At 48.2% G+C, this 26,181-nt stretch overlaps 1 protein-coding gene across 1 annotated transcript in view; it reads left to right on the top strand.

Moving 5' to 3' along the window:
• The window catches only part of RASGEF1C (RasGEF domain family member 1C), a 32,620-nt gene extending 7,159 nt beyond the window's left edge, over positions 1–25,461 (top strand). The window contains exons 5-14 of the mRNA XM_007465508.1: positions 1,932–2,132; positions 3,213–3,287; positions 8,394–8,483; positions 10,165–10,267; positions 10,780–10,859; positions 10,942–11,037; positions 16,142–16,237; positions 18,273–18,396; positions 24,868–24,940; positions 25,437–25,461. Coding sequence (XP_007465570.1) covers positions 1,932–2,132; positions 3,213–3,287; positions 8,394–8,483; positions 10,165–10,267; positions 10,780–10,859; positions 10,942–11,037; positions 16,142–16,237; positions 18,273–18,396; positions 24,868–24,940; positions 25,437–25,461 — 963 coding nt within the window. The remainder of the gene's footprint in view (positions 1–1,931; positions 2,133–3,212; positions 3,288–8,393; positions 8,484–10,164; positions 10,268–10,779; positions 10,860–10,941; positions 11,038–16,141; positions 16,238–18,272; positions 18,397–24,867; positions 24,941–25,436) is intronic.
• Positions 25,462–26,181: the final 720 nt, after the last annotated feature.

Raw genomic sequence — 26,181 nt, 5'->3', positions numbered from 1 at the left:
GGGTGGCGGGAATGCATGGGGTCCACTGAGGAGGCCACTGCAGCCACCAGGGAAATGACTATGGCCTGGACCACATACACTGTGGTGGACAACAAGCATGGAAATGGAAGAAAGCAAAATCAAGAGGGTTGGTGATGGCCTGGAGGGCCTGAGGGAGAAGGTGGTTTGAGGATGGCCCCACGTCCAGGTGCCTGATGCCAGTGCTCCGTTCAGAGGACAGGGATGCGGGTGGAAGACGCAGCCCTGGGGAGGAGGGGATGACTCCTTGCATATGTACCAGGTCCAGGTGGCCCCTTGCCCACATGGCTCTGGAGATCAGAGAAGGTTGTCCGCACACAAATACTAAACGACACTCTGCACGTGAACCAGAAAACCCAGGAATGAAGTACAGAGGATGGTGAAGAGAGGAATAGACAGAGGCAGGAGGAACCCAGCATGCAATCACAGTGCAGACAGACAAGCCTGCAAACAGCCCAAGGCAGGTGAAACTGGGGAGCTGAGGCAGATGCTGCCTGAGAAACAGCCCCTGGCTTTCACGACAGGAGGTCCTTGGTGCCAGTGAGAGTTAGTCTGGTGACAGGAGGGGAGCCAGATGGGATGGTGGAGGGTTGAGTGGGAAATGCGGGATCTCAACAGCCAGTGTAGCCACCTCTGGGCTGAGTAGCAGAGAGAGGTGGGGGGCTGGTGGAGGTGTCGGGGATCACCGGTGACTGTGTCCCCGGGGCTGGCTCTGACTGGACCTAACTCACCATCTTCCTGGCACTCAGATGAAGACCTGGGAGGCAGCATGTGTGCTGACCCCACTTTTGGATACAGCAAAGCTGAGACGAGTTGTTCCTTCCACTGGCGACAAAGGGAAGAGTTGGACCTCAGTTTACCCACACACTGCCCAGCTAACCCATGGGTGCCTTCTGGGTCTGCCCCCCAAGGTTCTGGGAGTTAGGGTTAGTGTTAGGGTTTGGGCTTGAGTTCGGGTTTCCTGTGTCCTGAGGGCTCTACCACAGCTGCCCTGGCCACTCCACAGAGAAGCACTTTCATAAGGGGCTGGGATGCCCCCTCCATCACCAGAGCTCTGGGCACCCATTTGCTGACCAGTCGGGGGCCTGTTCTGTGGACTACTGACCAAACCTTTGGGAATGTGTGGACATCTTGCTCAGTAAACCCAGCTAGTCTGATGCACCTTCCTTGGAAATAGGGGTCTCTGAGGGGCAATAATCAGTTTCCCCACGGGGTGGGAGGGTGGTCCCTGCACCAAGCCCAGCATCTGAGCTGCATGGTGAGGGGCTCTGTCGGTACAGTAAATGCTTATCAAGTGTCCACTGCATGCCCAGAGCTACTATGTATGACACAGAGAGGTTAACGCGGACTTCCCTGCCCCTGCCGAGCTGTCATTCTGCAGGGCAGTAAACAACCCCAATCATCGCCTGCAGTGGTCCCATAAGGAAGTCACACAGAGTGAGCTGGAGACAGAGTGCCAGAGGCAGAGGATGGACAGCAAGGCTGGTCAGGGAAAGCCTCTCTAAGTTATGCCTGGGAGACAGGAGGGGACCGCCACTGAAGCCAAGCAAAAGACTAGCACCCAGGGCAGGGCCCATTCCACATCTCCCTCCTCTATCCCTCCAGCCCCTGGCAGTCCCCACCCCACGCTGCCCCTCTCGCCAGACAGCTGGGGGGCTTGCACCCAGCCACTCTCCCTAATGTGTGCTCTTCTTGGCTCCCACTGGTGATCCTGCAGCCTTCTCCCCAGCCAGCCTTCACTGTAGGCCCCAAACCCAGCCTGCCCTGGATTGGGTCCTATTTCAGGGTGGGGGAGGTGCAGGCACACCTAGGAGCAGCCCATCCCTGACAGCTGGGGAGCCTGCCTGCCTCAGCTATTAGATATGCAGAGACAGGTTTCCAGGCCTGAGCATCCTCTCTCTACCCTCCTCCAGGCATACCGAAAGAGGATGCATCAGCTCCTGCAGGCTCTGCACCAGAAGCTGGCAGCTCTGGGCCAGGGGCCGGAAAGCCTGCTGGGCACTGACAAGCCCATCTCCTACAGGAACAAGCCTCCAGCCTCTATCCACAGGGAGCTCCTCAGCATCTGCAGTGACCCCTACACACTGGCTCAGCAGCTGACCCACGTAGAGCTGGTGAGCAGGCCCACACCGCCCTCCACTCAGACCCAGAGCCTGGAACACTGAAAATAGCCGGCCACCCCCCCACTCCCCGTCTTGTACCCAACCTGGTCTCAGCCTAACCCAGGGCCTGAGCCCATCACATCAGGGCCACCCAGGCATCTCCAGAGGACCCTGACTCTGGAGCAGTCTCTCACCACACCTGGGGCAAGGAACAGGAAGGCTAGAGGTACCAGCCCTGCCCAACTTTGACCTCTGGCCTGCCTGAGAGTCCAGGCCTGGGACAAAGGAACTAGGTTCAGATCCTGGCTCTGACACCACCTGATGTGTGATCCTCCCACATCCAAAGCCTTCCCCACCCGGGCCTCAGTTTTCCCCATCCAGGACTCACACAGTCACACTGTACCCACCCCAGCTTTCCAGAGAAGTGCAGACAGGCCTTCCTGTGTGTAAAAGGGATGCCCTGGCCTAACCTCCAGTATATTGGGCTCCTTGTAGATGCAGAGGCCAAAGGGACCTGCCCCAGAGAGAAGGGAAGCTGTGGAGTAGGGTTCTTTTCTTTGAAACCTCCATCATTTATGGCGCCCTTACTGGTTTCCAGGCATTATATTCAAGAGTTATGTGCACTATCTCATCTTCCCACCACCTTACCAGATAGGTGCTATTATTATTGCCTTTTCACAGTTGAGGAAGCTAAAGCCAGAGTGTTTAAGTGACTTGCCAGAAGTCACACAGCAGAAGGGACAGAGCCAGGATTCAATTCTGACCCAGACCCCATGCTCTTAGCCACCAGGCCTACCCTGGAGGGAGCAGGTCATTTCAATTATCCGATTTCGAACCTGGTTTCCTAGGTATCACACCCCACAAGCACTCCCTATGGAGACATTGACCCCTGCCCCCATGAAATACAGCAGCCCCTGAGCATGGGAAAGTAGGGGCTGCCCCCTTCAAGATGGTGGTAAGCTCTGTGACAACCCAAAACAGGTCTGTAGAGGCCTGGTGAGAAGGGCAGCTGGGCCCATGCCAGGCCCCCAGGGAGCATCCCTATCCCATACATTTCCCATTTTCCCAACTCCTTTTCTGTCTCTGGTGCAGGAACGGCTACAACACATTGGACCTGAGGAATTTGTCCAGGCTTTTGTGAACAAGGACCCTCTGGCCAGCACAAAGGTAGAAGGCCCTTGGACGGACTGTCCCAGCAGTGACCCCTACTCACCGGTCCCTCTGGGGGATCCCCGGAGCATCAGCTGAGCCAGCTTCGGAGGGACCAAGGGCAGATGGGCTTGGAGGGGTCGTGCCCACTCCACCCATGCCCCTAGCCCAAGGCCATCACACCCCAGCAGCCCTGAGTCCCGGGGAAGCCTGGGAGGGCGGGATGAGCCTGGCCGGGTCACCCACCCAGCGAAGGCGGAGTGGCGGTCGAGGAGCAGAAGCCCTGGGTGGGTTAGAGGGTAGAGGTTCGCACGGGGCCCGCTCCAAGACCCCATGTGCCCTCCCGGTGCTTTGCGGTGGGAGCCGATGCCCTCTAGCGGCCATCCGGGGTAACGCGGGCTGGTGCCAGCTGCTCAGGGAAGTTAAGGGCATGCTCTTCCCTCTGAAGGTGGAATTTCAGAGCCTGCCCCTCTCTCTCAGAGCCCAACCAGCAGTTAGCCTGGTGCTTATCAAGGAGTTAAATCCTAACCAGAACTGGAAATATCCTGTCTTCTGCCCTGGCACCTAATAAAAGAAGAGAAAACTAAACATGCAATTGCATTTCACCTCTCGGATAAGCGAAGATTAAACATTATGGGTGTGTATGTTCAGGGAAAGGGACCATCTCATACACGGCTGGTAAGGGGTAAAATTGGCACAGCCACTTTGGAGAGCAGCATGGCAATAGCATCAACACTTGAAATATACACTCTGGACCCCAACTTTCCACACCTAACAATTTACCCTGCAGATATACACACACATGTACACAAAGACGTATGCACAAAGATATTTGGGATATCTTTCTGTGCTTTATGACCAAAGGCTGGAAGCAAACTACCTTACCATCCACAGGGACTTGATTAAACATTATAATACATCCATACATAGAATGCTATGCAACTATTAGAATAAGAACGACTGTAAGAATGGAATAATCACCAAAGGTCCATTGTTGAGAAAAGAAAGTAAAGTGAAGAGCAGTGGCAAAGAGTATGTGACCATCTGTGTAACAACAACAGATAGGAAGGTGCATGATACATATCTCCTTGCACATGCGTGTGGACAATCTCTAGGAATACTGGTTACCCTGGGGAGCCCAGCATGGAGCTGGGACAAGAGTGGAAAGGAGACCTTGCTACTCTTTGAGTTGTTTGTTGTTCTGTTTTGTTTTGTTTGGGGTTTTGGCCATTTCCAAGTATTATTTTTTATTGTGAAATACACCAAGATTGCACGTGACATTTCTTTACCCACTCTGCTGTAGATGAACATTTTTGTGTTGTTTCCAGACTCTTGGCTATTGTAGATATTGCTGCTATGAACATTCTTACACATCTCTAATGTATGTGGGTACATTTTTTCTAGGGCACCAGTTCTCAGATGTTTTGGTCTCAAGATGCCTTTTTTACTCTTAAAAATTATGGCGGACCCCAAAGAACTTTTGAATATGTGCTAATAATATCTACCGGTATTTATTCTATTAGCCATTAAAGCCAATAACTTTTTAAAAGATATATTTATTCAAAAATCATAACTCATTATATGTTAATGTAAGTTTTATGGAAAATAACTCTATTTTCCAAAATAAAAACAATTAATGAGAAGAGTGATATTGTTTTACAGTATTTTTACAAATCTCTTTAATGACTGACAATAGAAGGCAGTTGAATTCTCTTAACCTACTTCTGCATTCAATCTCTTGACCTAACATTATTTGGGTTGAAAATCCATCCTCACACAAATATGTAGTTGGAAAAGAGAGGCGTATATTACAGCCTTTTCAGATAATTGTGAATATTCTTCTTTGATAGTACACTAAAACTCAACAAGGGGTAATTTTTTAAGATCAGCTGCAATTTGGAATCTGAAAACAAACTCTATCACTTTAAAATTCATTGGTCCATCTTGCATCTTGAATGGATCTTTTTGCCCATGCAGGATTTTGTGACATATAGTGTCCATTTGGAAAATACGGGTTCACTGAATCAAGCAGACCTTCTGAATGTTGGCATGTTTCATTATATGATATTTTAAAATGATATTCATTATACATATTCACTACTGATATCACCCAAAACGTTCTTAAGTATTGGGAAGCTGTCAAGCTCCAGAGGCAGATACATGTTTTATAAGTTCCCAATTTTCTCTTGAAAACTTGAATTTTATCCTTGGCAACGAATACTATCAGTTGTTTTCCTTGAAGTTACAGGCTCATTTTGTTGATTTTCAAGGAAATATCAACCAAATACTGAAGTCTGAGTAACCATAATGGGTCAGTCCTTCTTTCAGGTAAAAATAGTGCTCCATGAGTAAAGTTCAGCTTACAAGTCAGTCACACCAGTGCTTTTCCGCAAGACCACCATCAAAACTCTGTGTGCAGCAGAAGTGCCTATGTCTACAGTCCTCCCTTTGTATCTGTAGGTTCTGCAACTGCGGATTCCACCAGCCTCAGATCAAAAACATTAGCAAAAATTAAAACTCCAGAAAGTTCTAAATAGCAAAACTTGAATTTGCTGTTCACCCAAGCAACTATTTACATAGCATTTACATTGTATTAGGTATTATAAGTAATCTAGAGATGATTTAAAGTACACGGGAGGATGTGCATAGGTTTATGCAAATACTACGCCATTTTACATATGGAACTTGAGCATTCTCTGATTTTGGTATCTGAGGGGGGAGGTGGAACCATTCCCCCAGGGATACCGAGGGACAACTGCACTCCCATTTTGTCACACAGAACATGAAAAAGACATGTACTCAAGGGTTGAGATTTAATAAAACTGAAAAGTTTTGTGTCCTCAAGGACATTCTTAGTCACACTCTCTTTTTTTCTTTTACTGTGAGTGTGTGGTAGTGAAGAACACAATGGCCACTGGTGTCATTTGGTGCCTCTGTCTCAATTCAGGCTAAGGTGGCAGCAATTTTACCCATCATTCTATTATGCATTGGTACAAATGTCAACACGGTGAAAGGCAATAATCTATGAATATGAAATTAGGTTTGCCCTTGTGGACCCCCTGAAACGGTCTCAGGGACCCCCAGAAGTCCATGGACAACACTTTGAGATGTTGCTCTAATATATACCTACGAAGGGAATCACTGTGTCCGTCGCAGGGTGGGCATATGATCAACCTTACCAGGTGATGCCAGGTGAGGCTGTATCCATTTACACTGCCAGCAGGGAGTTATTCTTGCTCCACAGCCTCACTGACGCTTGAAATTGTCAGGCTTTTTAATTTTTGCCAAACTGTTAAATGGAGCATCTTTTCATGTGTTTTGGACATTCTTGTTTTCTCGTCTATGAAATGCCTGTCCCTGATTTTTGTTCAGTTTTCTATTGGTGATTTGTCTTTTTCTTAAGGATTTTTAAGAGTTTTGTGTGAGTTTTCAAAATGTGCACTAGTTAATTATCCCTTGTCAGTTAGATGTACTGCAAATTTTCTTCTCCTAGTTGGTTGCTTTGCTTTTCATTCTCATTATTGTGTCTTTTAATGAACAAGTATTCTTAATTTCCTCCTTATAAGGAATTTACCCTTCTGGATTATTTTTGCCTCCATATTTTGAAGCTATGCTATTAGGTGCAGACAAATTTAGACTCATGACGTATTCTCAATAAATCAAAACTTTTATCTTTATGCAGTTCCCCTTTAAACTCTCTTAATGCTTCTTGCCTTGGAGTCCTTTTTTGCCTTAAAGTCTATTTTGTCCAATATTAATATAGCTATGTGATGATAAGTATCACATAAATATTTATAATGTGTATTTTTCAATTTTTTTACTTATATCCTTGGGTTTGGGGTGTATCTCTTGAAAATAGCAGAAGCCTGGATTTTTTTTAAATTGCAGTGACTGGTCTATATCAGGGTAATTACTGCTCTAGATGGATTTGTTTTTACTATCTTCTGTTGTACCTTGTCTTCTTTACCTCTTGTGCTTCTTTTTTTTCCTTCTTTCTTTACTTCCTTTGGATTTTCTGAAATTGTAGTACATTTATACAGTGGAATAGTCTACATCAATTTTTAAAATTATGTTTCCAAAGAATATTTTATAGCACATGAAAGGGTTCATGTAGGAAAATGTGGGAATATATATAGAATATAGAGATAGAGATAGAAACATACATACACACATACGTACATAAATACATATGGTTGGTCCTCATTATTCACCATCTTTATATCCTATAGTCGTTGTGAACACTGAATTAGCAAATACTGAGCCATTACTCCTGGGGAAAACATAGGGTTAGGTTCCTTGCAAGCCTTTCATCACAACATTTTCATCAACCAGTCAATATATAACCTTGATTTATGTGTGTTTCTGTTTAATGAGACCTTATTTAATATATGTTGTTGATTCGATAACATTGAACTCATGGCCAACAGCACTGTGACTCACGTCTGAATGAAGCTTATCTAACACATATTTTTTTCCTTAGGGCACGTCACAACCTTCATGTGCTTAGGAACACAAAACAGCATGGCAGCGCTGTGCTTGGGACCATTTTAAAATCACCAAGAAATCACCAAGAAAAAGCACAAAAATGCCAGAAAAAAAAAAAAAAAAGACACTAAATAGACTACAAAAAGGACACTTGGTTACAGTATGGGAGCTGAAACCAGAAGTCAGGGCATCAGCTCAACCTCAGCTGGGAACATACAGGTGCACTGGGTGACTCAAATGTTTTGCCACTCTGCACATGTCCACAAATGACCAAGAAGTGACATGAGTGTTATTTGGGGGGGTTACAAATGAAATTTTAGGAAGTAGACAGATTTGCAAACACAAAATCTGTGAATAATGAGGATTAATTGTGTGTGTGGGTATATGATATATATATATATATATATATATATATATATATATCATATTAAGTTACATCTTTAAGTGTATAGAAAAAAAGACTAGAAGGATACATGTCAAATCATGTATTTTTGGATGGTTTTGAGATATTTGTGGATGGTTTTGAGGTTGCGACATTTCCCAGATTGACTATAATGATCATGGCTGACTTCAAAAAGTTATTCGTGTTCAAAAAGTTATTGACAAAAAGCCTGAGCATGGTCCTTGTGTCTTTCCTAGCCTTGTTTCAGTGACAAGACTAACAACCTGGAAGCTTACGTGAAATGGTTCAACAGATTGTGCTACCTCGTGGCTACTGAGATCTGCATGGTGCGTAGGAAGCCAGGGCCTGACCTGGCATGGCCAGAGGTGGCCAGGGCTTGAGAGGAGCCTTCTTGGGAGGGAACCAGAAGAGCATCATGAGCCTGTCTCCAAGCCCAGGGCCAGGCTGGGCACGCTCTGGGACACCGGGTGTCACCCAGCTTGCCTGTAGTGATATCTCCCCTCTGGGTAGAGCCTGGCAAACCCCCATCTTAGCTGCCAGGTTAGTGATGCGGTGGATCCTGGCGTGCCGGTGGATCCTGCCTGGCGTGGATCCACCTGCCAGTCACAGAGGGTGTCAGAGAGATGCTTGCTGAGGGAGAGGGGGACGGGCTCTGCTTCTTCCACCTGTTCCTGGGGCGGACTGGTCTGGTCTGCTGCCAAATTCCATTTGGCTCACTCAGGACTTAGAGGTAGAAATAATCTAACCTTTAAGAAGTGGGAGATTGCACTTTAAAGTCCAGGTCTCTGGCTTCTCCTGGAAAGCAGGAAGACCAGGAAACACTGAGCTGGACATGCTCGCCACCGGGTCTCAGCCCCGCCAAGCCAGACCCTGCCCACCCTCTTCCCTTCCTTATGGCAGTGGAACCCTCTCCCAAGCCCATTCTCCCACTGTCAGGTGAAGCCCAAGGTCCCCCGTCTCAGGGGAAGATTGGAGGCAGCATATGTGCCAGGGTGGGCTCTCTGGAAGCAGACGCTGAGACAGAGCTTGGGGCATAAGGTGTTTGTGAGGGGTCTGCGACCGAGAAGGGAGAAGCTCATCCGTGATACCTCAGCCTGAGACAGTGCTTCCTGTCAGAGTGCCCACATCCACCCTAGTAGTTGGCCCTGATCCCCCACCTTGCTCGGTCACCGTCACCATCCCCGTGTGGGCTGTCCCATGAAAGGGCAGGACCTCAGGCCGGCAGCTCTCGGGAGAGGTTTTGGATGCACAGCTCCTCAGACACCACAGCAAGCTTCTTGGCAGCAGTAAGGACCACTTCTGCAATTATGGGAGGAGGGCAATCTACGTGGAAAGAACACTGTAGGGTTCTGTGGGCCTTGCCTGCTTCTGACACCACATCACTGGCCTGGCAGCTAAGACGGGGATTTGCCTGAGTGAAGGCTGTACAGAGCCCACCCCAGAGTCAGGCAGCACTTCAGCCTGGGAGAGGACACAGTTTGGTTCTGACCCATCAGAGAGATCAAAGTCTCATGCACTCAACTCAAGCTGGGGTTGAAATCACAGTCAGTCGACAGAAGGCATTGGTGGGGCTGCTAGGGGACAGGGCCTCGGGGTCACCGTGGGGCCCCCGCACCCCGTGTGAAGGGAAGAAGTTTGGTGCTGGGAAGAGAGGTGAGGGAGTCATGTTTTCTGCTTCTAGGTGTAGGGGTACTGGAGCTAGGCCTGAGAGGGCAGGAAGACATAAGGGGGCCCCCAGCACCTCCCGTGCTGCAGGTGGCCCCTGTGTGGCAACAGGAGTCCCACCAGCCCCCAACCGGCCCTCCGTGGCAATGGGCTCTGTGCCAGCTCCACCCGGGGTGCACTGAGAGCCTCAGTCCCTGGGCTACAAATTGCTTTGGCATCAAGCATCTCAGCTGTGAAATGCGCTTAAAGAAGGTTAGTGAGGGACAGGACAGGTAAGCAGGGTGTGTGGTCAGGGCAGGGTGGGGACACCTCATCACTGAGGCTCATATGCCCTGTCCCCAGCCGTCCAAGAAGAAACAGAGGGCCCAGGTGATTGAGTTCTTCATCGACGTAGCCCGTGAGTGCTTCAACATCGGCAACTTCAACTCCCTAATGGCCATCATCTGTGAGTGGGCCGGCCAGGCCTGGAGGCCCCGGTGCAAGTGCTCCCAGAGAGGGTGGAGTGGGCACACCCAGGCAGGTGGGGTGCAAGCCACCTGAGCAGGGGGCGGGTGCAGGCTGGGCCCATGTTCCCCCCACCCCACACCAAAGGTCCTGGGGAGGTGCCCCTTTTGAGGCGAGCCCAGCCCTTTCAGGGTGCTTGATGAGAGCTTGGCAGTGTGTCCCCAGAACCGGGGAAAGCAGGGGCCCAAAGCAGGCCCCTGGTCACAGTATAGGGCCAGTGTGGGACAGGGACTGGGACAGGGGCCCTGCACATACAGAAGCCAGGCCTACCTGTACAATGTCCATTAGCACCCACCCACCCTCCATCTGGCAGGCTGAGGCTCCACAAACATCAGCCCTGGTCAGGGTGCAGCCTGAGGGGCTAGGCCAGCTGGGGGCCTCACAGAGGGACTGTGCAGCTCAGAACAGCCCTCCCAGCCTGGCCCTGCCCCCAGTCAGCCTTCCCTCTTTCAGCTGGCATGAACATGAGCCCTGTCTCAAGGCTGAAGAAGACCTGGGCCAAAGTGAAGACAGCCAAGTTTTTCATCCTCGAGGTAAGCAAGGCTGCTGGGCTGCTGGGTGCCACCAGCCATCCCCAGGACACAGTTGCCCAAATGCCTCCCTATCTCCTTCCAGCACCAGATGGACCCAACAGGGAATTTCTGCAACTATAGAACAGCCCTGCGCGGGGCAGCCCACCGCTCCCTGACCGCCCACAGCAGCCGAGAGAAGGTAGGTCAGAGGCTTGCCCAGCCCTCAGAGCCCCTTCCTGCTCCAGACCACCTAGGCCCAGGTGGGGTGGTGACTTGAAGTTCATCTGGTCCAATCCCCTGCCCTTCTGCAGCATCTATAATAGAGAGTCGTGTCACCTTGCTCGCATGCCTCCAGTATAGGGAACTCCCCACCTCCCCAAACAGATCAACCCACCCCCCAGCAGCTCTAACTGGTAGCAAGTGCTGCCTTGTGGGGTTGTGTCAGCCACCTGGGGCTGTCCTCTCCAGAGGGCCACACAGAGTAAGGCCATTCCCTCTTCCAGCCACCAGTCCTTCTGAGCCCCAGGCTCCGCCTCCCTCTCTCCTCCTGAGTCAGCAGCCCCAGGCCTGCCCTGCCATGCTGTGGTCTCCAGTTCCCTCCCCTCTTGGGTCCCTTTGTTCTCTGAATAGCTCCATTTATCAGGGTCCCTCTGTTTCAGATCAAATTGTGGTTCCAAGTTCATAGGGTCTTACACCTCCTTATCCTAAAGGCAATACCTTCATTGATGTGGCCTCAGATCACATTTATGTTTTTGGAAATGACTAAACCAATATTCTGTGGCTTCTTGCCACAGAATTGCATTTTCACAGATCTTGTTCTTATACATTTGCATTTGGAGGACATGTGGTCGTCCTGATCAATTTTGTTTCTCCTCCAAATTCTAGTGGCCTCTGATACAAGAAACCATCCCAGGCCCTGGGATTGCCATGATCCTCCGACTTAAAACCTGGCACCAGCTTGATGATTAGAGTCGTTCATCTCCATGGGGAGGAAACAGCAAGACTTGCTGTGCCTTTTCAGTCTGGTCTCTTGCAGGAACATTGGTGGAATCAGGGCCCCGCCATAGTTTGTGGAAGTTGCTTCCAGCTTGAGGGATAATAGAACCAGTTGCTGTTCTTGAAATTCGAAGTGACTCTGTGATTGTATTGGATGCATATGTGGTCGGGTTTGGGGAGCAGGCTGAGATATGAGATATGCACGAGATACGCTCGTGCAACCCACCAGGCCTTCCCAGCCTCCTCCCCTCAGAGCACAGATTGTGCGCAGACCCAGGCCACACTGTTGGCCATGTCCTGTCCAGCTGGCCCTTCCTGTTCAGGCTGTCAGCACTTCAGCAATGCTGGGTCCCGGGGAGCCTGGTGCAGGGGTGCAGCACTCAGCAAGGCATGTCCTCAAGTCCCAGCGCAGGTGAGCCTGTCCCCCGAGAGCCAGGAAGCTGGAAAACCAGGGCAGCAGGGGCACTCTCACTTCACTGAGCACCCACCGCATGAGGGCCACTTGACCACCATCTCCCACTTTAATTCTGACAGCTATTCCATGGGGTAGACTTCAGCATTGCCACTTTCTGTATTAGAAGACTGATTCTCAGAGAGGAGCCCTCACTAGCCAAGTCACTCAGCAAGTAGGCGGCAGAGCCAGGAATCAGACTCTAAGTCTCCCAGTCTTTTCTACCTTCCGTCCTCGGGGCACAGGTACCATGTGGCAATCACAGGGGTACTGGCTTCTGGCCCAGGAGTTGGACTGTGGGTGGGGGTGCCTAGAGGAGGCTGCAGCCTTTGGACTGAGGTGTCAGTCACAGCACTGGTGCTCTGCACTGTTTTCCTTCTACCCTGAGAGCAGAGTGAACAGACTGGGACTTTGTGCTCCTGCTCTCTGCACCCCTTCTAGCTCTGGGGTGCTGGGACGCTGTGCATTTAGGTCTGGGGCTATAGGTGGGAGACTGACAGAGCTGTGCACTTAGTTTCGCTGCATTCTCCTCTAACTTCCAGGGAGTTGTGGACCATGGGCTAGACCCACAGAAGCTCCTTCATGAATGGACAGAAGGCTGGAGGATGGATGGACGGATGGGTGGATGGATGGAAGAATGGATGGAAGGAAGGATAGATAGATGGATGGAAGTGTGCAAGAAAGGGAGGAGGGAAAGATAGAAGAATGGAAGGCTGGAGGTTGGAAGGAAGAAAAGAGGGAGGGAGGGTGGGAGGGAAGGAAAGAGGGAGGAAATGAAGTAGGGAAGGAGGGAAAGAAGCTTGCAGATGCTCTCGCAGTCTCCCAGTGCCCCCAGCTGAAACTTTGAGGCCAGGAGGTCACTTGGTGTTTTCTTCCTGCCTATGGCTGGCTCCTGTCTGCCCCTCCCTCTCCCCTAGTCTCTGTGACAAAGCACCCTCAACACAGGCTTCTCTGGGTGCCCTCCAGGTTGAGCTGCGTTCTGATGGAAATGCTCAGGTCCGGAAAACAATGGCCCAGGTTTACAGTCATGTGGCCAGACAGCAGTGGTGAAAAATTCTCACACATGGGAAATGCTGCCACCCAGAGGACCACTTCAATGGCCCTGCCACCAGGAAACCTGCACCAGGCCCATGAGGAGCCGTCTCTGTTCCCAGAGTCCCACAGCCTTTAATCCCCACCCCTGCCCGTCTCAGTGGGTCTCCCCATTCCAACTCAATTCAGCCATCATGCACAAGAACTGGACCAGGGACTCAGCACCAGTGTGGGTGGTGGGAGATGGATGGAGACCACCCTCCCTCTGGGCACAGTGAGGAAGAAGACAGCAGAGGGGCTCTGGAGCAGAGTCCTAGTCCTGCATCCACTACTTACTGTTGTGTGAGCTTCTATGAGTTACTTGACCTGTCTGAGTCTCAGCTTCCTCATCTGTGAGGTGGGGTCATAAAAGCCCTATTTCACAGGACAGTGATGAGGATGAAACATGATCTCATGTGTATATACCTCAGCACAGTGAAGCACTCAGGCCCACCACTGATGCCCCGGTGACAAGGGCGTAAGTGGAGACTCTTTGGGAGCACAGCAAGGGACTAGAGCCAGCATGGGGGAAGCCAAGATGAGGCTTCCATGTTTTGGAGGTTGTTCCCTTGACTGTCTCCCACTATACTGGGATCAGGAATGAATGCGTGTGACACACTCTCACTGTCCCCCAAGCCCCGGCACCTAGCATAGAGAAGACATGAGCAAATGTTTGTGGAAGTGACATAAATCTAGGGTGACCAGTTCATCCCAGTTTGCCTAGGACTGCCCCACGTTTAGTACCACAAGTCCTGCATCCCAGGAAACCCCTCAGTTGTGGACAAACCCTGCTAAACCTGGCTCTGGTCCTGGCCCTGGTGATCACTAGTTGGATGACCTTGTGCCAGGCCCTGCCACTCTATGGACCTTGGTTTCCCCATCTGCCCTGCCCAGTTGAGCCATCCATGCTTCTATGCTGTGCCGAGTGGTCAGTGCCCAGGTCCTCACATCAAAGCCCTTTTCAGCTTGGTTGGGGAATGACCTAGGCAGTCCCTGAGCCAGAAGTGTCAGGGCCTGGTGCCCGGGCCTAAGGGTGATGGGCTGGAAGCCAGCCCTAGCTGGCCTGGCCACATGTGCCCAGCTCTGGAGCCTAAGGGCAGAGCAGATGTGTTAGTTTCCTGGGCTGACATAACAAAGCACATAAACTAGGTAGCTTAGAACAGCAGAAATGTATTCTCTTACAGTCCTGGAGGCCAGAGGCCAAAATCAAGGTTGGAAGGGCCATGCCCCCTCCAAAGGCTCTAGGGGAGGATTCTTCTTTGCCTCTTCCAGCTTCTGATGTCCATAGGCACTCCTTGGCTAGTGGCCGCATCATTCCCATCTCTGTCTCTGTTGTCACATGACTACCTTCCCAGTGTGTGTCCAAATTTCCCTCCTTTTATAAAAATACCAGCCCACCTAATCCATGTGACCTCATCTCCATTTGATTCCATCCATAGCAAAGACCCCATCTCCAAATAAGTTCCCATTCATAGGCACTGGGGATTTAGGACATGAACATAACTCTTTTTTTCTTTCTATTTTTGGCTGCATTGGGTCTTTATTGCTGCGCACGGGCTTCTTCTAGTTGTGGCGAGTGGGGGCTACTCTTCGTTGTGGTGCGTGGGCTTCTCTTGCGGTGGAGCACGGGCTCTAGGCCCGTGGGCTTCAGTAGTTGTAGCAGTTGGCTTCAGTAGGCTTCAGCAGTTGTGGCTTGCAGGCTCTAGAGCACAGGCTCAGTAGTTTTGGCACATGGGCTTAGTTGCTCCGTGTCATGTGGGATCTTCCCGGACCAGGGATCAAACCTGTGTCCCCTGCATTGGCAGGTGGATTCTTAACCACTTCACCACCAGGGAAGTCCTTGAACAACTTTTTGAGGGACACAGTTCAACCCACAACACAAGGTAGACCCAGCTGGTTCCCCAAGAGTAGTCTGAGCTGTCACCAGTTGGACTCCTTTCTCTAGGGGTTAGCAGGTACGGAACAAGGAGGGAGAAACAAGACATCTGACAGTGAAACACAGAGACCCCATCTTTCTCAGGCTGAGCACATAAGCCTGTCCCTTCAGGAACCAGAGTAGGGATGCTTTCAGCCTTACCATAGTGCAGCAGGATCAGATCTTTAGCATCAAGAAAGACATAGAGTGGCAAATTGTTAAATGTATATTTTTAAAAGAGGCCACAGAATTTCACAGCAGATAATTCACATTCCATTAGCATATTTTTTGATTCATAAAACCAAAACTTTAAAAAAATATTTTTCTATTTCAGTATACTTATTCTTTTCTAAAATTTTTATTTTATATTTAACAGTGTGCTCGGCACACTCCATTCCTCCTGGGGCACATGAGTCAGGAGACCTAAGTCTGTGGACCCCTGGACTGTGGGGAGAAGCTCCCATTGGCTTTTCCCAACAGACGATGGGAGAAATGTTCAAAGGCCACTGAAACTATGCATCTTTCACCCAGCCCCAACAGGAAGGGGAATGGCATTGTATACAGTAGGAGCTCAATCAGCACTGCACTGGGGTCTGGGGGGACCTGGAAAGAAATGGTCTGGCCTTAGTTTGTGCCTCCTTTCTTTGTGGTTTCCACATTGCTCCCCATGGTACGTACTATGTAGCCTATGGCCCATGAAGCCCTGAGGCTGGCCAGCCTTGCCCAGGTGGGAAGTCTCTCCCACCTTCTGCATCCTGGTGTTGTATCTGAGGTCCCTGCGACAGGTGGCTGCTGGCAAGGCTGCCTCTCTCGTATGCAGCCACCGTGGGGAGGCCAACTGAGGGCTGATCTGCACCGTCTCCCTTCCAGATCGTCATCCCCTTCTTCAGCCTCCTCATCAAAGACATCTACTTCCTAAATGAAGGCTGTGCCAACCGCCTCCCCAATGGACACGTCAACTTTGAGGTAGGGTCCAGGGGCCTTGGAGGGCCTGCCACCTAGTTAAGCAGGCTGATAAAAGCTCCAAGAGCAGGAGTTCTGGCCCTGAATGGTTGGATTAAAGGAGGACTCCGAGGCAGAGTGCAGCAGTTTGAGGCCAACATCAGAGTGGGATTATTGGGGTCTCCCCACATCTTCCATAGGAAGAGGCTGAGGCTCATGAAGGCATTGACCCCCACTCTGTGCAGGCCTCGTGTCTAGCACAGGTGAAGTAGCATCATTTTCAGTCCTTCAGGAGCCCCAGGCTGGCAGGAAAGACAGCCCTGCAGACCCACAGTGACAGTTGACATGGTGCTGTGACAGGAGCTGCACAGGGGCACAGTTCACGGTCAGGAGAGGCCTTCCAAAGGAGGAGCCCTTAGAAACAGGAGGAAGTGTCAGGCAGAGTGGGAAGGAGAGAAAGACTTCCTCTCCCTCTGCGGACACTCATCACTGTCAGCTCAAATGTTCCCTCCTCCAGGAAGTTCCCCTTGACCTCACAGGAGGAGAGAGGCCCCTTCTATAGCGGGGCTATTATCCCTCAGTCACAGCACCCAAGTCCCCAAGCTCTTTAGAAGCAAGGCCAGGCTGATCCACTCCATGTCTCGACCTCACATACAAGCTTACCCCGCATGTACGTCTCTGAGTGGCTGGTGGGCTAGGCATGGGGAGGGGGAGGAATGGGGGCCCAGGAGCCCCAAGGGCACAGGATGATGACAGCAGATGGTCACTGAGTCAGACAGAGCATGCCATGAGCAGTGGTACCCCCCAATCCACAGGAAAGAAGGGGCTCTTCTCCTGCGAGAGGGCCAGCCCTACCCTACTGCTTGCCCCACTCAGCCTCCAACTCCAAGGGGCACCAGTCCTGGGCCAACCCCTCGCTCTGTCCAAGTCTCAGTCTCTCCCTCTGTGAAACAGGGCTGCCACCATGACCACACAGAGTGGCTAGGAGGAGTGGACATGCCGCAGGGCCCGCCAAAGGCTCTGCATGTGTCTCCTGCTGACAGGGCCCACAATGAATGCCTGAGCCCTTTGGCCTGGAGCTGCCTCTGCTGTGGGGCTTCACATGGACACCCCAGCAGAACTTCACATGCTGCCCACAGGCCTGGTTACCCCTAGGGGCCGGCATAGCTGGAGGAAGCCCAGTCCAGCAGGATGCCTGGGCTCTGCCTCCCAGGGGGCAGTCCAGGCCGGAGGCGACATGGAAGAGGCTGGGCTTGGGAGAGACTGCAGGGGCCAAGGGGGCCTGGCAGCTCACTCTCCAGGTGGTCCCAACACACACTCTGTCTCTTGCCTTTCTTGAATTGGTCCTCAGAATCAAGGCCTGGGCAGAAGGATGGGCGGGGGAGCAGTGAGGGGCAAGGAGGCAGGGTACTCATGTGGCCCCAGATCCTGGGGCATATGGGCAGTGGGGACTGGGGGCAGACACCAAGACTGATCAAAGTATGCCACAGAGTGGAGTTCTCACCCAGTCACAGCTTTGTATTTAAAATCCTGCTTTAAGTTAGCAGTTTTTAAAATCTTAAATAAATGTACTTAAATTTTACTCAATTAAAATTCTACTTAAATGAATTAAATTTTACTTAAATACATTTATTTAAATGTATTTGCCTCATTCTCTATGTAAATAAACTTGCTGTAAGTAGGGATATATCTCTTGCCATTAGTTGAGATAACCACAAAAATAAACAGAATGAAACTAAAGTAATAGTCACCTCTAGCTAAATGCACTGCCTGCTGATGGCATAGCCCAAAGCTGCTCTCTCGCCATGACAAGGGGGACAGGTGAACCCTAGGTGCTGGGCATAGCAAATTCTTCAGAGAGAATGAAGAGATGTGACAAATGTCCAGATTTCCTGATGGGTGATTCCGTCATTTTTCTGCCCCATGTCCCACCTTGGCCACCCTAGAGGCAGGCCTCACTGGGGATGATGAGAGACACTGGGCCAGGGCCGGCCCCACTGTCACAGGTGACCTCCAGGCACTCAGGGTGCATCGTTTTGTGTCCCTGTGTCCCTGGCAGAAATTTCTGGAGCTGGCCAAGCAAGTAGGAGAGTTCGTCACATGGAAACAAGTGGAGTGTCCCTTCGAGCAAGACCCCAGCATCACCCACTACCTGCACACTGCTCCCATCTTCAGTGAGGATGGTAAGGTGGCCCCATGACCTCCCTGACCCCCAGCCACAGAACTCGTGGGTGGTCTCTTGGTCACATCACCATCCAGGGCCCCTGCTCTGAGCAGGGATGCACCACGCCCATGTGTGCTAGGTCTGTGAGGAAGCAGGGAAGTCTGCATCCCCCAACTGAATAGTTGCTACCCCCAGAGCACAGGACAGGGCCCAAGGAGCTGCAGGTTGGGCCCCCAAGGCCAGGCTTGCCCCGGACACAGTTTGGATGCCATTGGACATTGTAAATCTGAACGATGTCTGACCCTAATTTCTTCATCAGGAAAGTGGGCATGATGATAAAAACAGCCCTTCCAGGGCTCATGTGGGGGTGGCAAAGTACTAGGCTGACCATGGGTCTTTCCACAACTGGTGTGTGCATGCGCATGTTTGCGTGTGTGTGTACCTGTGTATGTGTGTACCTGTGTATGTGTGTGTGTTCATGTGTAATACACACCAGCATGAAACGAGGCATCCTTTCTCCAGAGCACTGTTGATGTCTGTCCCCTTAAATAGTCAGTATTTCCATCCGATCATTTGTCAGACACAACAGATTTGATTATGAATTTGCTAAATGAGCATACTCCTGGAGAAGAGAAAGTGCTGGAGAAGCAAACAGTCATCTGGCTGAGTTGATGGGCCCTGTGGGGAGCAGAGTGGCCCCATGGTTAGCTGCTCTCTGGATGCAGGATACCCTGGTACCACCCTGGGAGAACCCTGCTCAGCACACAGGAAGCCTGGCTCCTTGTCATGGCAGGCATTTTACACAGGGACCCACACCCATGCTCAGGAAAACATTTTCTGCCAAAAATAAAAAATTAGGGGGAAGGACTTTTTAATGACTTGCTTCTGAATCATTAATACTTTCAATTTTGCCATTTTATTTTTTATATTTTGGAGCCAGTAATTTTGGGGGGGTCTCATCCATATCTGGAGTCTCCCCTACCCCACATACATGAGAAGCTCAGCAGTCTGATGGATAAACCAGCCTGGCTGCTCCCACCCCAGAAGCTGTGTTACCCTGGGCAGCTTTCTCACCCTCTCTAAGCCTCACCTACTGCATCTATAAAGGTTAGGTAATGAGGTAATGAGAGAAGCTACTTCCCAGGGCCATGGTGAGAATTAATTGACATGACACAAGCAAAGCCCACAGGACTGCACTCAATCAATACTAGTTGTATTAGTTTCTTATTGGTGCTGTGGCAAACCACCACAAATTTAGTGTCTCAGAACAACATAAATTTATCCTCTTATGATTATAGAAGTTAGCAAGTCTGAAATCAGTTCCACTGGGCTAAAATAGAGGTGTTGGCAGAGCTGGTTATTTCTGAAGGCTCTGGTGGGAGAATCCATTTCCTGGCCTTTTATGACTTCTAATGGCTGCCTGAATTCCTTGGCTTGTGGCCCCTTCTTCCATCTTCAAAGTACATTACTCCAGCCTCTGCTTCCACCATCATATTGCCTTCTGTAGTCGTCTCCCCCTTTCTCTCTTATAAGGACACCTGTGATTGCATTTAGGGCCCACCCAGATAATCTCCTCATCTCCAGATACTTAACTAAATCACATCTGCGAAGTCCCAAAAGGGCATATTCAGGGGATTAGGACCTAGATATCTCTGGGACCCATTATTCAACCCACTACACTAGTTATTATGATGACTGTTGTCATTACCCAGTGGAACTTGGGCAATAAAATGTGTCAAAGGCACATTAGGAGAGAGGTGGGGAGAGTCTAGAGGCAGGAAGGGCAGAGGTGGGGTGGGGGCATTTCACTCACTCCTTCAGTCAACAATATTTCTAGAGAGTCTGCTGTGTGCCAGTCAGACAGACAGCTATGATTTGCAAATAAAATCCCGGCCCTTCTGGAATACCCTTAGAGAGAAGCACTTTCCTTTTTGACCTTCTCTTCTTCCTATCCTTCCCTCTACCCCACCAAAAGAGCTGAGAAATTCAAGAGAAGTGACCTAAGATGTATTGGGCCCCAACTGGGATGGTAAAAGCCTCTGACAAAAGCCTGGCCCTGCCCTCAGCTCCATCAGACCTCCCCTGACAGGGCATGCTGGCAATCCAGTCAGTCTCAGGCTCCCTGAAACAAGTGAAAATATGGAAAATCTCAGCAGAGAAACAGGAGATATAAGGAAGAACCAAATGGAAATTTTAGAACGGAAAAGTGCAATAACTAAAATAAAAAACTGAACGGATGGGTTCAACAGCATAATGGAGAGGACAGAGGAAAGAATCAGTGAGCTGGAAGATAAAACAATAGAAATTTTACAATCTGAACAACAGAGAAAAATATAGACTGTACCAGAGCCCCAGGGACCAGTGAGACTATAACAAAAGATCTAACACTCATGTCATCAAAGTCTGGGAAGGAGAGGACAAATTGGGTATGGTTGAAAAGTACTTGAAGAAGTAATGCCTGGAAATTTCCCAAATGTGGAAAAGACATAAACCTACAGATTCAAGGAGCTGAATGAATCCCAAACATGATAAATCCAAAGAAACCCACACCAAGACTCATCATAGTCAAACTTCTGGCAACTAAAGAAAAAGAAACAAATCTTGAAAGCACTGAGAGAGAAATGATACTTTACCTATAGGAGAAAAACAATTCAAAGGACATCAGGTTCCCCATCAGAAACCATAGCCAGAGGCAGTGGCACATCTTTCAAGTGCTGAAAGAAAACAACTGCCAACCCATAATTCTATATCCAGTGAAAATATCCTTTAGGAATTTACTGTAGATAAGTCAAAATGGAATTCTAAAAACTGTTCAGGTAACCCACAGAAAGAGAAGAAAAACAAAACACAGAACAAATAGAAAATAATAAATAAATAGGCAGACTTAAGCTCTAACATATCAATACTTATATTGAATGTAAGTGGTCCAAATACAACAAGTAAAAGACAGAGGCTGGCAGAGTAAATTAAAAATGTGACCCAACTATATGCTGCCTACATGAAACTCATTTCAAATATAATGATGTAGACAGGTTAAAAAGTAAAAGGATGGGGACACATTAATCAAAAGAAAGCAGAAACGGCAATAATAATATCAGATAAAGTATACTTCAGAGGAAAGAAAATTCCCAGAGGCAGAGAGGGACATTATGTAATGACAAAATTGTCAGTCTCCCAAGAACATATAGCAATCCTAAATGTGTATCTACCAAACAACAGAGTTGCAATATTTATGAAGCAAAACCCAATAGAACTGAAAGGAGAAATAAATAGATCCACAATTATAGTTTGGAGATTTCAACACCCTCTCTTAACAATTAATATAACAACTAGACAGAAAATCAGCAAAGACATAGCAGAACTCACCAATACCATCAAACAATAGGATCTAATAGACATTTATAGAACATTCCATACAACTACAGCAGAATACACATTTTTTTCATTTGCCCACGAACATATACCAAGATAGACCCTATCCTAAGTGCAACAAATTAAAGTAATTGAAATCATACAGTAAGTGTTCACAGCATGTGATCACAGTGGAATCAAGGTAGAAATCAATAACATAAGATAACTGGAAAATGTCCAAACACTTATAATCTAAACAACACAATTCTAAATAATCCATGACTTAAGAAGTCTCAAGGAAATTTTTTTTTAATTTGAACTAAATGAAAATGCTATCAAAATTTGCAGGGTGCAGCTAAAGCAGGGATGAGAGGGAATTTTACAGCATGCAATGCATACATTAGAAAAAAAGGAAACACCTCAAATCAATCATCTAAGTTCCCACTCCCAGAACCCAGAAAAAGAGGAGCAAAATAAGCCAAAAGTCAGCAGAAGGAAGGAAATAAGAGCACAAGAGAGCATAAATCAATGAAACAGAAAACAGAACAATTTTTAAAAGTTAATTGAAGAGCTGGTTCTTTGAAAAGCACAATAAAATTTCCATCCTCTAGCAAAGAACTTCTTGACAAAGAAAAAGAGAGAGAAGACAGAAACTACTAGTATCGGGAATGAAACAGGGTATCACTACAGACTCTGCCAACATCAAAAGACTTGTAAGAAAATACTATGAACAACTCTATGCATGTAAATTTAACAATTTAGATGAAATGGACCAATTCTTCAAAAAACACAAACTGCCACAACTCAACATAAAATAGATAATTTGAATAGCCCTATAGCTAATAGAGAAATTGAATTTTTCATTTAAAAACATGCCAAAATGAAATGTCTGAGCCCAGATAGTTACACTAGAGAATTCTACCAAATATTTAATGAAGTAACACCAACTCTACACAATCTCCTTCAGAAAAAAGAAGAGGAGGGAACTTCCCAGTTTATTTTATGAAGCTAGTATTATCATGATATCAAAACTGGACAAAGACAGTACAGATAATACACTCTACCCAGATAATCCCTCATGAATATAGATACAAAAAGTCCTTAAGAAAATATTAGCAAGTATAATTCAGCAAAATATAAAGATAATCATATATCATGACCGAGTGGCCTTATTCCAGAAATGCAAGGCTATTCAATATTTGAAAATCAGCCAATATAATCCACCATATTAACAGGCCAAAGGACAAAAAAAAACTAGATTGTGTCAATCAGTGGAGAAAAAGCATTTGACAAATTTCAACACCCGTGCATGGTAAAAACTCTCAGAAAAATAAGAATAGAAGGGAATTTACCAACTTGATAAATTGCGTCTACAAAAACCCTTCAGCTAACATCATATTTAATGGTGAAAGATGGAATGCTTTCCCACTAAGATTGGTAACAACTCAAGGATGTCTACTCTCACAACTCTTATTCAACATTGGTGGAAGACCTAGTCAGTGCAATAAGGCAAGAAAAGGAATAAAAGACATACATATCAGAAAGGAATTAACACTGCCCCTATTTGCAGAAGATGTAAAAAATCCCAAGGGATCCATAAAAACTCCTAGAACAAAATGAGTTCAGCAAGCATCACAGAATACAAAATAAGCAAGCAAAAATCATTTTATTTCCATGTACTCACAATCAATATGAGCTCACTGAAATTAACTATACAATACCATTTACAATCAAACAAAAAAGAAATGCTTAGGTATAAATCTAACACAACATGTATAGAATTTGTATGCTAAAAACTACACAATGCTGATGAAAGAAATCAAAGAAGATCTAAATAAATGGAGAGACATGAATTCATAAATTGGAAGACTCCAACATAGCAAAGATATCAGTTCTTTCCAAATTTCAGGACAGATTTAATGCAATTCCTATCAAAATTCCAGGAAGATTTCTTATAGATACAGACAAGATTATTCTAAAGTTTCTATGAAAATGTAAAGGAACTAAAATAGCTGAAACAATTTTGAAAAAGAAGAATGAAACAGGAGGAATCACTCTACCCAATATTAAGGCCAATATAGCTTGAATAGCTACAGTATTCAAGACAGTGTGGTGTTTGCAGGACAGACACATAGATCAGTGTAACAGAATAGAGGACCCATAAAGAGACCCACAGTGATTCTTGACAAAGGTGCAAAAGCAATTCAGTGGAGGAAAGATAGTCTTTGCAACAAATGGTGCAGGTGCATTTGGACATCCATAGGGCAAAAAATGAACTTCAACCTAAGTCTCACACTTTATGCAAAAATTAACGCAAAATGCATCACAGGCTTAAATGTAAACTGTAAAACTATAAATAAAAGAATAAAAGAAGCAAGAGAAAATCTTCAGGATGTAGAACCAGACAAAGAGTTTCTTATAAAACTAAGTATGCAACTACTATGTGACTCAGCAATTACACTCTTGGGCATATATTTATTCCAGAGAAATGAATTTACAAGTTTGCACAAAAACTCATGCACCAATGTTTACAGAAGCTTAATTTGTCACAGCCAAACACTGGAAACCATACAGATGTCCTTCAGTGGGTGAATGGTTAAACAAAGTATGGTATGGAATACTATTCAGCAACAAAATGGAATGAAACACACTGATACACACTACAGCATGGATGAATCTCTAGAGAATTACAGTTTGAAAAGAGTCAATCCCCAAAGGTTACATACTGTGTGATTCCATTTATATCACATTCTTGAAATGACAAAATATAGACACAGGGAACAGATTAGTAGTGGCCAGGGGTTAAGAGAGGTGTGGGGATGGGAGGGAAGTGTGTGTGGCTATAAAAGGGTAGCATGAGGGATGCTTGTGGTGATGGAATGTTCTACATCTTGACTGTGTCGGCGCCAAAATCCTGGTGATGATCCTGTCCTATAGTCTAGCAAGTGGTTACCATTGGGGGAAACTGGGTAAAAGATACACGGATCTCCCTGTATTATTTCTTACAATTGCTTGTGAATCTACAGTTATCTCCCAACAACAACTTAATTTAAAAACAAAAAGCAGGTGAGACTCTGGGTGTAGGAGAGGTTATTGTCATGGCTCATAAATGCATAATATCACTTCATTTTCTGACTAGGTCTTTATTTGGCTTCTTATGAAAGTGAGAGTCCAGAGAACCAAACGGAAAAAGAGAGGTGGAAATCTCTAAGGTGAGTCTCTGTGCCAAGACAAGTGTGGGAGGCAGGTGGAGGGAGCGGGTGGGGCGCTTGGAGCCAAGACAGAGTGGAGGGACTTCATCTACACCTGGTTGTCAGCCTCCTGGGAGCTCCTCCGTGGGGAGGGGGCAGGTCAGACCAGGGTCTTAGAGGTGGAGGAGGAACTTAAGTGCTGGGGTAGGGAGAAGAGGCTGGAACCACGATCCCCCACGACTGGAGGCTGCCCCATGGGCAGTTGAGATGTGTGCCCCAGGGCCTGCAACCCCAGTCCACACGCTTATGCCAGAAAGTGAGACACACACCACCTCCTGCTTGTTTGTCCTGTTAACGCAGCCGAGCGGAGGTTGGAAATGATGCACAGCGGCGGGCTCTAAGGACTGAGCCAAGAGGATTGCACATGCCCCTGTGGGGTGGGGGGCTGGACGGGAGTATAACCACGGGCCGGGCCAGCAGGCTCTCACCACCCTCGCTCGGCATGTTTAATCTGCAGGTCTTCTATTCTGGGGAAGACGTGAAAAGCACTGAGCTGGAGGAGGAGGAGGGGGGCAGGGGGAGAGGAAGCCAGCAGAAGCCTTCTGCCACCCCTGCCCCAGCCAGCCCAGTGGGAGGACGAGGCATTGGTGCCTCGCTGCTTTGCAAACCGTGACCCTGTGGCCTGGTGCCCATCACAGTGACCACACAGCACAGGAGACCTTTCTCCACCTTTTGTGGAACCTCAGCCCTGGAAGGGCCCAGAGCCTCCAAACACAGGGGTGGCACGTGCCTCAGGGGCCCTACCTTCGGGACAGTGATGCTCACATTGGTGGTCAGTCTGTCTGTCCTCGGCGATGACCCAAGGGGTTGGGTGACTGCAGTGTCACTCTCAGTGGGTGACTCGTGCCACGGAGACAGACACCCGGTCCATCTCCAGATGGCCTGGGAGCCTCTGTATCTCCAGCAAACAACACCATGATGTGAGAAGGGCCAGAGCCCACCAGTGGCCTCTGCCATTCTACTGATGGACCTGACCCTGCCCCTTGAGATGGGCTGGTTTCTGCAGCCCCGTGCACCCCCTTTCTGCATCCTGCTGGTATCGGGACAGCTTTCTGGTGACCACTATGATGCTGGTCAGCAGGACAAATTTGAGTCACAGACTTGACAGTGTGTACAGTACATTGTAAATTTTAGAGTTGGTATAAACACATTGGTATACCCTGCGTATCCACATCCACTTCATGTCTCTCACCCGTGGGCTT

Source organism: Lipotes vexillifer, unplaced genomic scaffold, assembly GCF_000442215.2.
Source record: "Lipotes vexillifer unplaced genomic scaffold, Lipotes_vexillifer_v1.1 scaffold613, whole genome shotgun sequence".
Lineage (NCBI taxonomy): Eukaryota > Metazoa > Chordata > Mammalia > Artiodactyla > Lipotidae > Lipotes > Lipotes vexillifer.
The sequence above is the reverse complement of the archived record's forward strand: the minus strand, read 5'-3'. Positions and strand labels throughout refer to the sequence as shown.